The sequence below is a fragment of the Grampus griseus genome (genome assembly GCF_964374135.1).
Source record: "Grampus griseus genome assembly, chromosome: 4".
Classification (NCBI taxonomy): Eukaryota; Metazoa; Chordata; class Mammalia; order Artiodactyla; family Delphinidae; genus Grampus; species Grampus griseus.
In genome coordinates, this window is record NC_138997.1 from 49,592,961 (window position 1) to 49,609,596 (window position 16,636).

General features: G+C 36.5%; 1 protein-coding gene across 4 annotated transcripts in view; it reads right to left on the reverse strand.

Annotated features, from left to right (window-relative positions):
- Positions 1-6,848: 6,848 nt before the first annotated feature.
- SLC4A4 (solute carrier family 4 member 4) overlaps positions 6,849-16,636 on the reverse strand; it is a 353,776-nt gene continuing 343,988 nt past the window's right edge. For 3 of the 4 annotated variants that reach the window (XM_082653632.1, XM_082653631.1, XM_082653630.1), the window contains exons 24-26: positions 14,222-14,318; positions 11,797-11,876; positions 10,964-11,091 (exon numbers count right to left, since the gene is read on the reverse strand). In XM_082653632.1, coding sequence (XP_082509758.1) covers positions 11,833-11,876; positions 14,222-14,318 — 141 coding nt within the window. In that variant the 3' untranslated portion in view covers positions 10,964-11,091; positions 11,797-11,832. Of the gene's footprint in view, positions 11,092-11,796; positions 11,877-14,221; positions 14,319-16,636 lie in introns of all 4 variants that reach the window. The other variant, XM_082653633.1, reaches the window with a different exon arrangement.

Consider the following 16,636-nt stretch of genomic DNA (forward strand, 5'->3'; position numbering starts at 1 on the left):
TACTTTAAGAGATGAGAAGGACCATAGGCATAATGCCTATGCTTGTTTTGAACTGGAAAACTGAAGTCACTCTCGTGGTGTCACACTCACAAGGCTTGAGTCCCTAAGAGGAATCGAGGAAGCCTGTATCGCAGAGCTAGTTCCCCATTTATTGGTTTCTAAACTCCCATTAAAAGTATATATTTATCATTCTCAGTCAGATAGCTTTTGTGGAGTCCATTGGCCTTTCATTGCAGTGAGACTTAGAGTGTAACTGACCTAAAAGATCTCAGAACTTTTATCCAGAAAAGAAACAAAAACAACTTTGCTTGTCTGATTAAATTGGGAGGAGGGTTGGATTCCTGAGAAATCTGTTTTATAGAATATTTCTGAAGTGAAAACTTGTACTTTACGAAGCATATTATTGAAGTGAATTGTTATAATAATAACACCCATGGTTTAGTGGTTGGGGGCGGGGGTGGAGCGAGAGATCCTGGAGCCACACTGCTCAGGTCAGCTTGACCACTTATGAGCTGTGTGATTGACTCAGAATGGGCTCCTGGAAACAGGCCACAAAGCAGAGATTTCCCTGTAGGAAGCTGGTCCGGGGTGGTGCTCTGGGGATCACCACTTGTGAGGGAGTGAGGGGAAGAGAGGTGAGTGGAAGTAAATGTTGGACTATGATGTAGTTGCACAAGAGGCCTCAGCTTGTCCCCATGGGGAGCTCTAGAACTGGAATGGCCTTTCAGAAATGCCCTGAATTGAGGTAAGGGACATTGGATGTGGGTTGTCCCTGAAGATGGGAATAATCTTGGATGAAAGCAGCTCCCTGTAGCCAAAGGAAGTTTCTGGGGAGGGATTCACCTGTGACTGTCAGCAGCCAGCACACCTAGAATGAGAGCCTGGGTCCTGAAGGCGAGCTGGGAAGTGCATCGCAGCCCTGCACTTACTGCGGGCAATCCCTAACTTCTCCAGCCCTTGGTTTCTACGACTACAAAATGGGAGAAATAATAGTTACCTCTCTCACTGGGTTGTTATGAGAACAAATTAATATTCGTAAAGCATCTGGAGCATTGCCTACCACACAGTGAGGCTACATATATGATTGTTAAATAATTAATTGTCCAGTGGAGGTTGTCAGGGACTACGGTTTAACAAATAGTTAGAGAAGTTTTATAATTAGTCTATTAACTGTTTCTATGAGGACGGTCACCCTGGATGTACTTTGATATGTTTGAAATCAGTTAATTCTGAAATAGTTTAGAAGTTCTGCATGAAAATCTTAAGCGTTAATTTGCTAGGAATCTACATGTTAGCAATCATGCAAATATAAAATTTATCTCAGGCTTTAGTCAAATGATTACAGATTTTGATTTGCTGGAATATTAATCAAAGAAGTATTATTTCTGACAGGAGCTGTACTAAATATTTTACGTATCTTAACATCTTTTCTTATGCCTCGTTCCAACCACCTTAAGAGATAGATACTATACTGTTATTACTTCTAATTACAGATGGGAAACTGAGACTCAGAAGGTTTTGCAAGGCTGGAATTCAAAGCTGACTCCAAAGCCTCGATGCTTAACCGCTGTACTCCACTTCCGTCCCTATAAGTCACCCACATACTCAGCTGTTCTAAGAAGTCTTTGAAATATGTTCGATCTCTTAAGGATTGCAATAAAAAAAAAAGTAGCCTGCCAGTAACTCAACAGCATCATTTTGCAGCTTCTTAATGGAAGACTCAAGCCTCCCATCTCAGATAGTAAATAATTAATATCTTGAAATGTTAAACCTAACTTGTTTTCATAATGAAGATGTCAGCTTGCATGGTATTCTAGAAGCACTCTATAAAAAGACACTTTTTGTATTAAATTGCATATTTAGTATGAGGATATGTATCATGGCATCAAAAACATACTCAGCACTTTTCTAATTATAGCTGCTAATCACAGTCTCACCCTTCAAAAAGCTGCTCCTTTAAAAACAGCTTATATATAGTCACTAATCCACTAAGTCATAGTTACTTGTGGCTCTGCCCAAAGTTAGCAATTGTGTCTGCCAGCTGAGAAACCTAATCAATAATTGAAGCTCCACTGTGGCTAATGCTCAACTGATGCACCCCCTTGCTAATTCTCTCACTGAGTCTCAACGTTTGAAATAACCTGACTAAGCTCAATTTTTACCAGGCCAGCCTGACATTCAAGGTCGGGTGAAATAGGGTAAAAGAAGACAACAGCACTGCAGATGCTGGAGAATGGCTTGTTTTCAAAAGAGTAGATATCACCATGCTTCTGCTCCTTTCAACACCCATTCTTTCCACCCCTTGACACCAATCCTGATTTGTTTAGATAGTAGACTGAGATACCTCAACCCCAACCTAGCCCCAGAAGATGCTGATCAAATTCCTTTTAGACAGTGGTTGATCTAAACGTGGGGAGTAATTCAGATCTACCCAACGAGACACAGGGGAAGTCTGCTGGGCAGAGCTCCCTTTCCCAAATGTGACGGCGAAGGCTGGCTAAGAGAAAGCCCTTAGCCTGTCTACCTGCTTCTTCCTGCTTTGATATGATGACTGAAAGTACAACAGTTCTCTTGTGAATATGAATGAAACAACAAAGAGAATCGCAAGAGATGCCAGCCGTGACAGCATCTAGACACTGAACAAAAGCCAGAAGCTGCCTAACCCCAGACTATTTAAGCCAAAGTTAAAATTTTTCAGTTCTTCACAAGGGAAACAACTCACCACACACTCTTGCTGTACAAATAATTTTCCACCCACACCCCAATAGTAGGAGCAGAGGGAGGACACACAACAGAACCCATGTGGCAAAACTGATATGTTGTCATCAGCAACGCACAGGATTTATCCAACACTGGCTATATGACAAGTGTTCTGTCATGAGCCATCGAAATTCAGACAAGAATGGCACACTCTGCCCACCTGAGAAGCTTATAGTCTAGAGCTCAGCAAACATTGCTTTAAAGGGCCAGATACTAAATATTTTTGGTTTTATGGGTCGTACTGTCTCTACTAACTACTCGATTTTGCCATCATAGCCCAAAAGCAGCCATAGAGAATATGCAAATGAATGGGTGTGGCTATCTTCCAATAAAACTCTATTTATAGACACTAAAAAAAAAAAAAAAAAAAAAAATTTTTTCAGTTCTTCCAAATACATTGCTGACATACTGTGTTCCCACACTTCTCTCAACCTTTTCTCTCTCACTCCTACTTCCCAACATTCTTTCAGCCTCCTTTTATGATGTCAAGGTTAATCTCATTTGCATGTGTTTCTCTAACATTTTTTGATGTCCCATGTTATTTCTATGGGTTGGTTCTGAAGGTTGAAACCAATAAATAGTGTTTCCATTATTATGACTATGGTTAATATTCTAATGTTAGCATGATGGCTATCTTTTTTAGAATAATATTTAATAAGAAAATAATAACAACAAACAAAGCTATGGGGAGTATTCCCCTCTATGATTTACACGGAAGGAAGTCCACAGAATCCACAAATCTCGTCTCAGCTCAGGGCACTGCGGACATTCTGCAAAGCACAGAGTTAGGCCCTTAGCCAGGGCCTATACAGGTCCAATACGTTCAGACATTTGGTATGATGGCTGTGTTAATATTCTAGTAGAGCCAAGTAGTGGGGTATAATTACAAATTCAATATAATTACTTACACCTGAGCCACTCATAGGCGAATGTCAAGTTCAAGTAAATTCTCTTTTCTTCCATTCCATCAAGAGTTCAAAACAAGTCTACTACATATTTGGAGTATTTACTGCTCATACAGTATTTATTTTTCCTGAAGTTTCTGATTGCTTTTGTTTTCTATTTGGGAAAATAAACACATGCCTTCTTCACCATATCCCCAATATCTTCCAGATTCTTACTCTAAGAATCTAGTGTATTCTTTTCCTTGATGTCTTCTAACTTCTATTCCAATTGGGACTGGTTTCTTAATTTTTAGACCATGACTTTCTTGTGCAACTTTTCTCTTTCCAGAACTTTCTAATTGCCCTTTTTTTTTTTTCAAGGCCTTTATCTTACACTCAAGTTTTCCAAGTTTCCAGTCATTTTAACCATTCCATGGAGTAGTTTTTTAATGTTCTCTCCCAAAGCCCTCTGTCCTCTCTCATTAGTTTTGATTGGTCTCTAGGCCTGATGTAGATCTGTTATTCTGTGACTTGACTATTCAGTAAGGTTGGATCAATTGCTTTTTGTGACCTTGACTCTTTGTCTCAGTTAAATCCCTCAGTGAGGTACCTTCTTAAGTAATTTTCTAGAAGCAGGTGAACAGAAGATAAACTGTTTGGAATTTGATGATTTCTAAATATTTTATTCTGCCTTACACTTGATTGATGGGCTAGTTGGGTCAAAAATTTTCGGTTTAAAATTATTTTCCTCCAGAGTTTTTAAAAAACATTGCACTAATGTCTTCTAGCCTCCAATTTTGCTGTTGAAAAGCAAAATTGCTGTTGAAAAGAACCTTGGTTTTTATTTCTCTGTATGTGGCCTCTTTTTCTGGACAATTTAAATATATTCTTTTATTCTTGTGTTCTGAAATTTTTATTCTTGGTAATCTGAAAGCCAACAGTGCTATGCACATATATTTTAAATTATTTATTCAGAGTTGTTCAGATTTGTATATGAAGATATGTAACAACCTTCATTTCTGAGAAATTTTCTTTATTATACATTGGTACCCTATACATTTGACTATTTTTCTTTTATTTTTGATTCTATATTTTGAAATATCTCACAAGCTTTATCTTCCAACTATTCTTTAATTCTTTTAAGATTTGGAATGGTATTTTAAATTTCCAAGTGTTACCTTTCATTCTTTGATTATTCTATTTTAAATGATCCTGTTCAAATTTTGTACAGGTGTTTTCTCAAATGTAAAACAAATTACAATGATTTTTCTCAAGTTATCTCCCAGTATTTGAAATGCTTGTTTTCATAGGATTGATCTTTTCTAGTAATCTCAGTCTTTCTCAGTAACGCTTAAAGGATTTCTTCAAACATATTGTGATTCTTATTGTCTATACATATCTACAGGGTGCTTTATGTCTGTGGGTGAATCTTGTTGACCCTCAGGCCTTGCCTGAGTGTACAGAAAGATAATTATTCATTAATGTCAGATGAGGAGAGTTTTTTAACAGGAGCTCCCAATTTTTCCCAAGGCAATTTGTTCTGTTATCTTAGAGAAAAACCCTCTGATTTTTTTTTCAACTTAAAGATAAGAGCCTGGTATTAGGCTTATTAGCAAGCAGAGGTGGGAAAGGGGATATATATATATATATATATATATATATATATATATATACACACACACACACACACACACACACACACACACACACACACACAACCTGTTAATATCCATTCTCAGCCCTCCACTTCCCATTCCCATCCTTGGTCCTACCTGCAACATCGGAGTCTGAGCCTTGCTGAGATTCTCCTGGCTGTCCATCTATGACCTTAGTGCAGGCTGCTTCACACGTGTTCTAGGCTGCAGCTTCCTACGCTCTGCTTCAGCATCCAAACTTGCATTTACCTTTCATCATTAGAATTTTGTGGGAGTTTCTGGTCTACCTGTGCTACCTTCCATATATTTTTTTTTATTCCTTTACAATCACTTTAATGGCATTTTAGAGAGGAGAAGTCTTAGTTCACTAATACGCACAAACGTCAGTTTTACATTAAAATAAAATGATCCTGGAAGCAAGACAGGGAGTATATATTTTCAACAGGCAAACCTAGAGGAAGAGGCACCAGTGGGAGGCTAGTTCACTAATCCAAGTAACAGATGATGGAGTCTAAACTAATGTAGTGGCCATGAAGATATTTATAAAAAGTTAATTATTTAGATCTACTACGGAGATAAAACAGAAATAGTGATTCACTGAATGAATGAAATGAGGAAGAGGCAGGAATTACGGATGACATTTAGGCCTCTGGCTTGAGCAGCTATGTGGCTGATGGCAACACCTGTTGACACAGAGAACAAGAAAGAGTATGTTCTGGTGAAATAGGTGGATGGTTCAATTGGGGTATGTTAACACGTGTTACTTAAAGACAAATATTCCAAAATCAGTTGCATATATAAGTGAGAAGCTCAGGAGAGCAATCTGGGCTGAAAGTGCAGATTTGGTAGTTATCCACACGCAGATGCTATTTACTGCTTACCAATGGTTCTTTTTCCTCCCTCCTATTTGCTCCCCCGACCCTCCCCCCTCCACCCCACCACCATTCTCTGATTATAAATTAAGACTGAACTGAAATTTCCTAGAGGGTTGTAAATATTACATGGAACCCTGGGGAGTCTGTGTCATGTATCTTCTGTGGAGCACCATTCCAGGATTTTAATTTGAGTAATTTTTAATAAGTGCTTATATTTAGTTCTATTGCTTGGAGAATTGATGAAATACATCAGTATCATATAAAGAGTCAAGAAAAATGGCATTTTCTATTTCACTAACTTTATAAAAGAAGAATAACAATACCATCTTCTCAATAAACCATTTCATTGATCTTAGTGGACATACTTTTTCTTGCTTTGAACCCTTGCATGATAGTACTTCATTAAGACTTGAATAGCTATCCTTACAATTTCTTATTTTACATAATTTGAACATCTATTTTATCCTCCTGCCTAGAGTGATGAAAAGCAATCAGAGGTAGGGACTTGGACTTATATTTGTATTCCCACCAGCACCCAAAGACGTAAAATAACAGGCGCTTAATAATTATTTGAAGAGTTGAACAGAAGCACTTGACACTCATAAATGCATAAAGTTACTTTATTTTAAGTATACATTTAATTTTGAAAAATATAAATGCTAAAATATCTCATCTTCTTCATCTCTTAATTCCATAAAAGTCACAATAGAAAGCTTCATAAAACTGTAAAATACTATAATGTTATAGGAATTTTAGGTTTTATATTGGAAAAAAATTATTAGTAATATATTGAAATGTTCTGTACTTTATCATTTTGTTCCACCATGTTGATCTACTTCACTTAAAATAAAAAGATGCATCATTTCTCCAAAGTTAATAAAGACTTAAGAGAATAAAAATAAGAGTATCTGAAAGTGCGTATTGATTCTGAAAAGTAATGTGTACAGATATGTACCAGCCATAAACATGGCTAAAAAGAGGCAACTATTCATTCTCTTCACATTGTAGGACTGGGACAAAGTTACTTATGGCTCTAAAAATTTCACTGGATGACTTTAGCCCTGAGTTGCAATATCTGCCTAAGAAACAGAATTCAGGATTTTTGTATGTACCCATAGAGCACAAAGAAATGAGCCAAAAAACAGAACATATCCAAATTCCTGGTCAAAACGCAACTTGACTGGTTAGCATATACCACAAAGCTTTTTTATTTCAGGCTGCAATGAAGCTTGATGAAATCATCATCTAAAAACTCCCAAGGCCCAAGCAAAATATCATTTGACTGTATTCAGCCACTTGGTGCCACTGGGCTTCATGCTCATGCTGTGAAGAGGGGATGTGAAATCTCATGGAATAAATAAGAAAATCGCAAGTTCCTGCACCAAAATCATTAAGTGGTATGAAAAGGGTTGAAGAAAGCTTTGTCCCATCCCCTGAACAATGTCAACCTCTGTAATACAACTCAAATCGTTTTGTTTTTGTTTTTTAAAGATAGTCAGCAGTCAATACATTTCAAGTACTTAACACAGTTTAAAAAAAAGAAGCAAAAACTTGGAAGACAATCGTTCTCTGTATTAAACACCAATATATAGCTGATAAAAGATTTACTCTGTGTGTGTTGGTGCATGTGCATAAAAATACATACCAACTGAATTTCTGGCGGCAGACAATTGTTTCTCTTTCCCCCTTTCTTTGAGGTGGTGGGCGGCTGACAATTAAAGGTTTGTTTCCCTATGTCTCTGACTTCCTCCATCCCCCCACCCCACTCCACTGCCTGCCTGGACCACAAAATGATTCCAGTTCCCAGTATGGAACACAAAATGATTAGGATTGCAAGTTGGTCACTGTTTTACATAGTAGAGTGACGTTTTTCAAGGAAAACAGTGTCTCCAAAAGATTTTCTTTCAAATGCAAAACCATGGGCCTCTCTGCTCTGATAAAGCAGACTCTTGACCTGGTGATGCTTTCCTTCCAATGGTAAGTCTGTACTACCACAGGACTTCTAGTTAACAACTGCACTTACTGCTTTACTTCTAACAACTTGAATCTGTTCTCTTTGCATTTACATCAGGAAGAGACACTTGGTAAAAAATTTACTGTTGTATTCTGTGTGTCCAGTTTACAGAGAAACAAAACCACCAAAAATCTGGTTAGTCCTTTATAGTGTGTAAATTCAGTTAAAATACAGATAATTCGGTGGCTCTGTGTGGACCTCAGGGTTTGTTTGTTTGTTTGGTAACTATCTGTGTTCCTCTGAAAGTAAATGATTTTTAAAATACTTCTCTGGGTTCCAAAATATTGAAAAGGTTTGATACTAACTGTTCCTTTAAGCAAATACAAGGTGCCACTCCGCATTCATATCATGAGTATTGACCTTCTGTCACAGAATATGGATCATAAATGAAGGTGCAGGTAGCTTTTAGATATACTTAAAGGCTGAAATACTGAGTTAAGTTGCTTCAGGAGTTCTTTGAAAGGGACAGAGAGGGGCATGAATCCTCAAATACTTGATTCATGATCAGAAAAATAAATTATTCTATTTAGAGCTTTTATAAAAGTGAACAAAAGTGTCTTTAATTTAACAAGATCCTAGGTTAGGCTAAATTTAATATGCATGGCTTTTAAACATTTTATTGATGCTCAGGAGAAACAAAGAGAAAAACTTCATATAGTTTTATATTAAGGTAATGAAAAACTAGATAATACAGAGTAATCATTTTAAGGATAGCTCTAAATACAAACATGATGCCAAAATTTGGCATGTGAGGTTTTAACAAATAACATTCACTTTGCTGCCTTCATTTTAATGAAAAAAATTGTAGGTCATTTGTGTCTAATTTGTATAAAATTTGAAGTTTTAAGATTATCAGATATAAAAGTAACAGTTAATTTAGAACAATACAATTTTTATAATCAAAATTTCAACAGGACAGAATTATAATTTAATTAATATAAGAATGAGTGGGAGTCAATATGTGCATATTATGAAACCAAAATAAGTGGTTTCGTTCTGCTTCTAGTACTCCTCCAACGACCGTAGTCAGCATATATCACAAATATAGTTATAGGAATCCAAAATTATGGATTCAACATTTAAAATGCTGTTTTTAATGCAGATTCATAATACATAATGCAGCCTATTAAAACACTACATTTAGATAACATGCTAAATTTGGTTAAAGATCTAATTTTCTTTTTTCTAACTTTCAATATGGTACTTTGAAATACACATACACACACGTATATAGACATGTATATTCTATATGCCTCAATCACAAAGAATAATTGCCTTTCAATCTTAAAGACAAGTGTATTGTTAAAATGTATATATATATATATACCTCTGCGATCCAACTGCATTCTCATAGACACTTTATAAATGTAAAAATGGTCTATCACAGTCCTATGCATTTTGTATTGTAAATAAGGGCTATTGTATCAGTGATGGTGACTGCCGTCTGGGTAATAAAGTATATTTACCCTCATCTGCATAACAGTAAGTCTCCTGGACCTCTGATGGATTTTTCATATGTGGTTTGCGTTTTACAAAAACTGACATGAGAGGCTAGATAACTTTGCCCTTCACCTACCATCACTCTGTCTCTTTCTACCCTTGCACATATGTGTACCAGCCACACACAGAGTACATACACAAACACACAAATGTTTTCAAAATGAAAAAAATGTCTAACAATACTGCATAGGACATCAAAATGGTAATACAATCAGCATCTTTGCCCGGATACTACTATTATCAAAACATCAGTTATTCCCATTACAAAGGAGCGTCTCCCTCCTCCCCCAATCTCCTTCATAGAACAGTTAAATTTCTCTTAAAGAAAGGGAAAAATGGATGCTTAGAAACATGGTGTTTTTAATCCGATCTAGCCCTCTGGCATACCCTAGAGGTGGTGTATCTGTGTATGTGTGTGTGTGTATGTTTATGTAAAAATCACATTATATACAATACAATTTTTACAGAAAGCCTGGCAGCTACAAATAAGAGGTAGAACTACTCAAAACTATGTTTCCTGCTGCAGGAAAAAATTCCTTTTCTTTACAGTAATTAAAAAAAAGTTTAAAAAATTGACAAAAAATAAGTTGCAGGTTAGGCCCCATAATTTAAACAACAAAATCTAGGAAGAAAAATAGTCTTCAATGTACTCAACAGATAAGTTCATTAAAGGGTTAAAAAAAGTTGCATAGGAAAAAACGGACATTCCAGCACTTGCTACAATGATGGCAATAGTTTCTCTAGTGGGAGTAAAGTACCTTTAGTTTTTCTTCTTTTGATAACTCTTAAGAGATTAGTGTTTATAAGCAAGAGCAAGTTAGAATAGCAGCACTTTTTCCAGTCCTGGAGAGTGCTATAAGCGAGAAGGGACTGTCTGGAGGTCAAGGTTTGTTTAACCAGACAGGAAGACAAGCCAGTAAGCACAGCTCCAAAGCTCAAGGGGGAAGTTCCTTCAATATTTTAATAAAAGGTGTTATAAGATCCTTAATACCTTTGCCCTCTGCTTAATAAAGGAAAAGGACAGGGTCTGTGTGTGTCTTGAGTGACAGAGGAATTTGGTTGTCAGAGGACACATTTGAAAGTATAAGAACAAATAGGGGATTCTTCAGATGTTGTTTTTAAGGAACGGTGCACTACTGTCTTGATTTTACCTATGCAAGAGAGAAGCAGAGAGAGCACTGTATTGTTTGGCCAGTGACCAAAAACCAAACCAAAACAAAAATTAAAAAATAAACAATTAGACAAAAAACAAGAACATAAACAACAAAAACTGTCAGTTGTAAGAAAGACAAACAGGTTACAATATAGTTTCTGTTCCCTTGCTCCTCCAGAAATAATCATTGTCTTCAGGCTCAAGTTCTATTCTAATTTGAGGCACAACTTTTACTGGAGTTCTAGAAGGACTAGAGAAAAAGAAAAAAGAAAAAAAAAAGTAAGTAACTCAGAATTCCTTTACCATCTGTCAAATGTTTATGCATTGTACAGAAGTCAAATAGGTTCTTCTTTGTTCTCTTTAAATACTTACTTCCTCCTTCTGTATTAAAAACAAACATTTTTTAAATGGGATGAAGTTACCAAATAGAGTTAAGAAATTCAAGTAAAAATTTCATAAGCTCTCACACCTAGATTAGGAAAAAAAAACAATCAAGGAAGAGGACTTCCAGGTGGGTGACACTGTCAGAAGTTGAAGGACAAAAAGACTGACATGAAGAAAATATTCAGAGATTTCACGATTTTGAAAATCAAGGAGGATCTGAAATCTCTAGAGTTGTGTTAAGAGGGAAGAAAACTATTGGAGAAGAGCCGCCAGGAAATGCCAGCTACCCTTAAAACAGAGATGATGCTGATATGACAAGAGCTAACATTGATCCTGGGCTTTACCTTAATGATACTGAAAGATTCCATTATTTCTAAGAGTAAGTCGAGTAGGTCTCTTAGAATGTTTTCTACAAGTAAAAGCTGGGATGAGGTCTGGTGACTAGATAATTTATTTAAGAGAAATTGTAGAGGACAGAGAACGGGGCGTTCTGCCGATAACCTGCCATTGGTTCCGTTTCTGTGGGGCGATCATCCCACAGAATAACATAAAATACTGGGCTGGCCTTTACCTTGGTATACCGAGTGACTGAAGGAAAGGAATTTTATCAGCATGATGTGTGGCGTTCAAGGAATGTTGGTGATTTTTCCCCTAAAAAAGAAAAAAAAATTTTCAAATCATAAATAATAGTCATTGGTAAAGTATAACATTAGAATGAAAAATGTTTCAATCTTCACAAAAATGGATGCATCTTTCACAACTGGATAGAGTAAGAAAGACAAGTTTAGATGATTTCAATAAACACAGTATCAAGCTAACAATCTAAGTAGTGTGATGAAGTCAAAATCACTCAGTCTCTTTTATTCTAGGTTTTCTAGAATGGGCCAATGTTGTTCTTTGCAGCGAGGGGGCAGGGTAAATCATTTCTAGAGGGTGATAGCGCCTACTTAATGCCTAAGCCTTGTCCTTGGATTTCCTGCCATCTTTAGCATTCATAATTTTGTCCTGCTGTTATTCATGCAGGTAAAAAAAAGAAGATTTTGAGAAATTTACTTATACTGCAACTCTACTAGCAATTTTGTTCTTTCGTGGATTAATATGATACTGGAAAAGATTTTAGAATGATCATCGGTATTTTGCTTAAGTAAATTTCTAATATCATATCCACTACTTTCAATGTATCCTTTTAAAGCGTTTTTGAGAAAATGAAGAACAACTAGCACTAAATAACCAACTTGCCACAGACTTCTTCCAGGAGCCTCAAATTCTAGCTGATGATTTTTTTTTTTTAAGCAGCCTTTAAATTGTACTTAGAAGAGCTGTGCTAGGTTATGATGCCAACAGAAGACATCCTTTCATAGTCTCTTTTTGCTATTTAATGCTCTAGAAATGAAAAATGAAACCAGACAATGGTTTGGGGAGCTTGAACTTACAAAGAAAATATTCAACTAAAGCCTGTTGATAGGACTGAGAAGAAAGTAGCCTTCATCACAAGTTACAGGCTACAGACTGGACACCAAAGTTGAGATTGCCTTAATTCTCTTTTCTTTAAACCAGCCTCCAAGATGGCCCCCAATGCACCCTGCCTTCTGGTATTCATGTCCTTATATAATTTCTCCTCACACTGTACCACGGTTGGTTTGTGTGACCAACAGAATTTGGCAGAGGAGATGGTATATGACTCCTGAGATTTGATTATAAAAGACTGCAGTTTCTGTCTTGGTTTCTTCTCTGTTATCACTAGCAGCCATGTCATGGGCAGCCCTAACAGATGCCTATGAGCCAAGGCACTAAAATCTCCTGCCAACTGCCTTGTGCTTGAGCTGGGAAGCAGATCCCCAGTTTCAGTCAGTCTTCAGACTCAGCTCCAGCTAAGCGCTTGACTGCAATCTCACGAGAGCCCTTGAGCCAGAATCAACCCAAATCAGCAGCTCCTAAATTCCTGAACATCAGGAACTGTGGGAGGAGATACAGGTTTGTTGCTTTAAGCTGCTGAGTTTTGTGGTAACTTGTTACACACCAATAGATAACTAAAATACCCATTTTTTCATAAATAGTCATTCATTTCAAACTTTTCTTGGTAACTTCTTATTGAAGTTGAAGTAGCACTATCAAACAGAAATAAAAGTACTTCAACTGTCTTTTCCTGTAACAAATCAGTATACTTTGAAGTGCATGTGGATCTAAAAGAATGTTTTCTTCAAATAAGAACTCAAAGTAAAGTAGTTTGGAGGCACTTGCTGCTTGCTATTGGTAAAGCTTGAGATATTCACTAATGTTACCACAGAGGTTTTCACCCTTTTCAAATGGCCTGTTAACTCAATTACAAAAGCAAAGATGACAGGTCAAAAACCATTATACTTTAGCCACCAGGCTACTACCCCAGAAAGACCAGCGCAGTTACAAAGATAATTTTGAAACAGCAGAAAGGGAATGAAGAAATTAGGAAGAAAATGCAAATATCTTATAAGCTATACCCAAAGAGTGGTTGTTAATATTTTATGATTGCCAATTTAATTGAAAATAACAATTATTCCAAATTCTCAGTATTAACAATTGATTCATTGATCTTTGAGAGACCCATTATGCAATTTCTCTTTTGAGCTGATTTGGTCATTGGTGGAAGCCTAAGGAAGACAAACAGTAACAGACAGTGATGTAGTACTAGAAGCTGCCATTCTACATACCAGCAAAAAAAGGGAAATCAATTAAAAACATGGTTATGAATTTAGCAATTCAAAGAAAACGGCGATAACTTGGATCAGAGAAAAGATGACCAAATAAAAACTTAAATGGTTATGGACAAAAGAAAAAGGTAAGGAGTGAAGGTCAAGGAATGTAAAAATGAAGTTTCATAATAATCAATGTAAATCTTCACATAGAAAAAAAAAGAAAGAAAACAGAGGAAAAGTTAATGAAGATGACAGTCCTAAAGTTTTTTCTCTGTAAGTGCAAATCATATTCAAGCTGGCATGCAAGAGGTTAGTTCTACTCACTGTCGGAAGGTTTGCTATCACTTAGGAAAGGTTGCTGTTCCATGATGTCCATTGGAATTTTAATACTTGGAACTTTTTCTGAGTATGGGCAGTCAGACTGTGAAAGAAATTTATAACAGTTTTTAGAAAGCTTTTACTATACAGACCTCCCTACCTCCCAGTACTGATTAAACCTACCATATTGTCATTTACATTGTACTAAGGAGAACAGCCTTAGACATAATCACTTCTCCTTTGCTGACTTTTCAAATTTTATGGCATCTTCCCCTCACATTTGTTTTCTTCTCTTCTGAGTTAAGGAGATTAAGTCAATTAAAACTAGAACCACGCCAAATTGAGATCATTACAAATTAAACAATTGTAAAGCTTTCCATAAGCTGGATTTGCAATCAAATATTTATGGGTTAGTTGTATGTGTGTGTGAAGGAAATAATCTCAAACGTGAAAGACTGTAAATTAGGAGACTTCCTAAACTATAATATGGTCTTGAAATTTTTGTTTCATTTATGCTTTCTGATTCCACCTCCAGGAATATGATGACTTATCTTTCCTTCCAAGACAGGTAAGAAGACTTTTTCTAATATCCACTCACAAGGGGTCATTTACATAGACTTGAAAATAAACCATCTCCCTTACTCTAATATTCCATCAGAACTATTCTGTAGTTTAAGGCTCATCTCAATTTGCTCACACCAAATATATTTGGAAACTTAGCAAAACATGAGAAAATAAAGTCAAAAGGAAGGTGCCTATGATGGCCAGGTAGGCAGAGAAGAATCATAGCCAAAATAAAATGATAAAACCAGGCAGCTAATCATGAAGCTTCTTAAAGAAGAGACCACCTAAGCCAAAACTGTAACATATTTCCACAGGATTATCACTTTACTGTTTTTAGAATTCATTATATTGAATCTATGTCTATGCCTAGACTCAAAAGATGGAATTCATCTCTTAACTGAAAGTACCAAGGAGATGATGACCTTTAGCTGAAAGGGAAAAAATAGGAACTAGGGGTGAAAGGAAGTAAGAAAAAAATGAATCTTAACATAAAGCTACTACGCACATTGAAAATTTCTTTATGATGAATCTAAAGAGGGTAATGAGCCACAATATTCTTTTCAAAGATTAAGATATTGCACTTCACTTGAAAAAAAAATGAAGATGCCATGTGCCCCTACCTTTGTAAGAATGTCAAGGACAAGTTTTATTACAGTATTCCAAAGTTTCCCCCAATAATAGCATTTATAGATGAACCGGTTGGCAGCCAACCCTTAATCATAGCCTACTGGGCGGGTTCAAAAATGACTGAGCAGCTCAAAATATTGGCAAGCCATATTTTTCACTAATTCTGCTCACAAATATTAGAGTTGGAACTCCCATGCCCTTGTGTGGCTCCCTACATCCATGGATCCCACACCACACAATGACCAGGTGAACATCACAACAGCTACATTTCAAACGGAGAACCCCAAATAATGGCCTCAACACACAGAACGTATTACACAGATACACTCTGGCTGGATTCACTGTCTAGGATAAATATATAAGCTTGTTTGTTTGTTTGTTTTGGTGGGGTTGGGGGAAGAAGAGAAAGAGGAAAAGAAAAAAACAAGTATCACACATTATCTTCAAGAAATCTGTTGGAGATATGGATTCAGAATGATAAATATTATTAATATAAGAATAGCATTATTTAAATAAAATATGATTTGTTGAAAATCAAATCTAAGACTTAGAAGACCTTCTCAGGAGCTCATTTGATCCAACTTCTGACACTAGAGAGCACTAAATTGAAAACTTTCTTAAAAGTGGATATTTTATTACTATTTTTTTCTTAAAAGCCATTAGAGAAGAGGATTCTATAATATTATTTCATACATTTGTAATGTATAATGAATTTTAAGTTTGATGTCCATGTACATAAACTGAGGTACTTGTTTTGAAAATTCAAGATGAAATACTGCTTTGGGCTTCCCTGGTGGCGCAGTGGTTGAGAGTCCGCCTGCCGATGCAGGGGACACGGGTTCATGCCCCGGTCCGGGAAGATCCCACGTGCTGTGGAGCGGCTGGGCCCGTGAGCCATGGCCGCTGAGCCTGCGCATCCGGAGCCTGTGCTCCGCAACGGGAGAGGCCACAACAGTGAGAGGCCCGCGTACCACACACACACAAAAAATACTGCTTTAATTATCTCAGTATTTCAGGCGGGTTTTTTTTTTTTTTTTCTCTAGAGTAGCCTAGAAATTTATTTCAAATTTTGAATTCTATTCAATGTGTAAACGCCTCGTTCTTTTTAATACTGCATCTTAATCTGTTCTGCAGTTTAAGCACATTCTCTCTTTTTCTGTCATCATTGGAAACAGAAAATCTATATACATGTTCTCATTGAAGATGGATGGTGACAGTCACAAAAGCTCC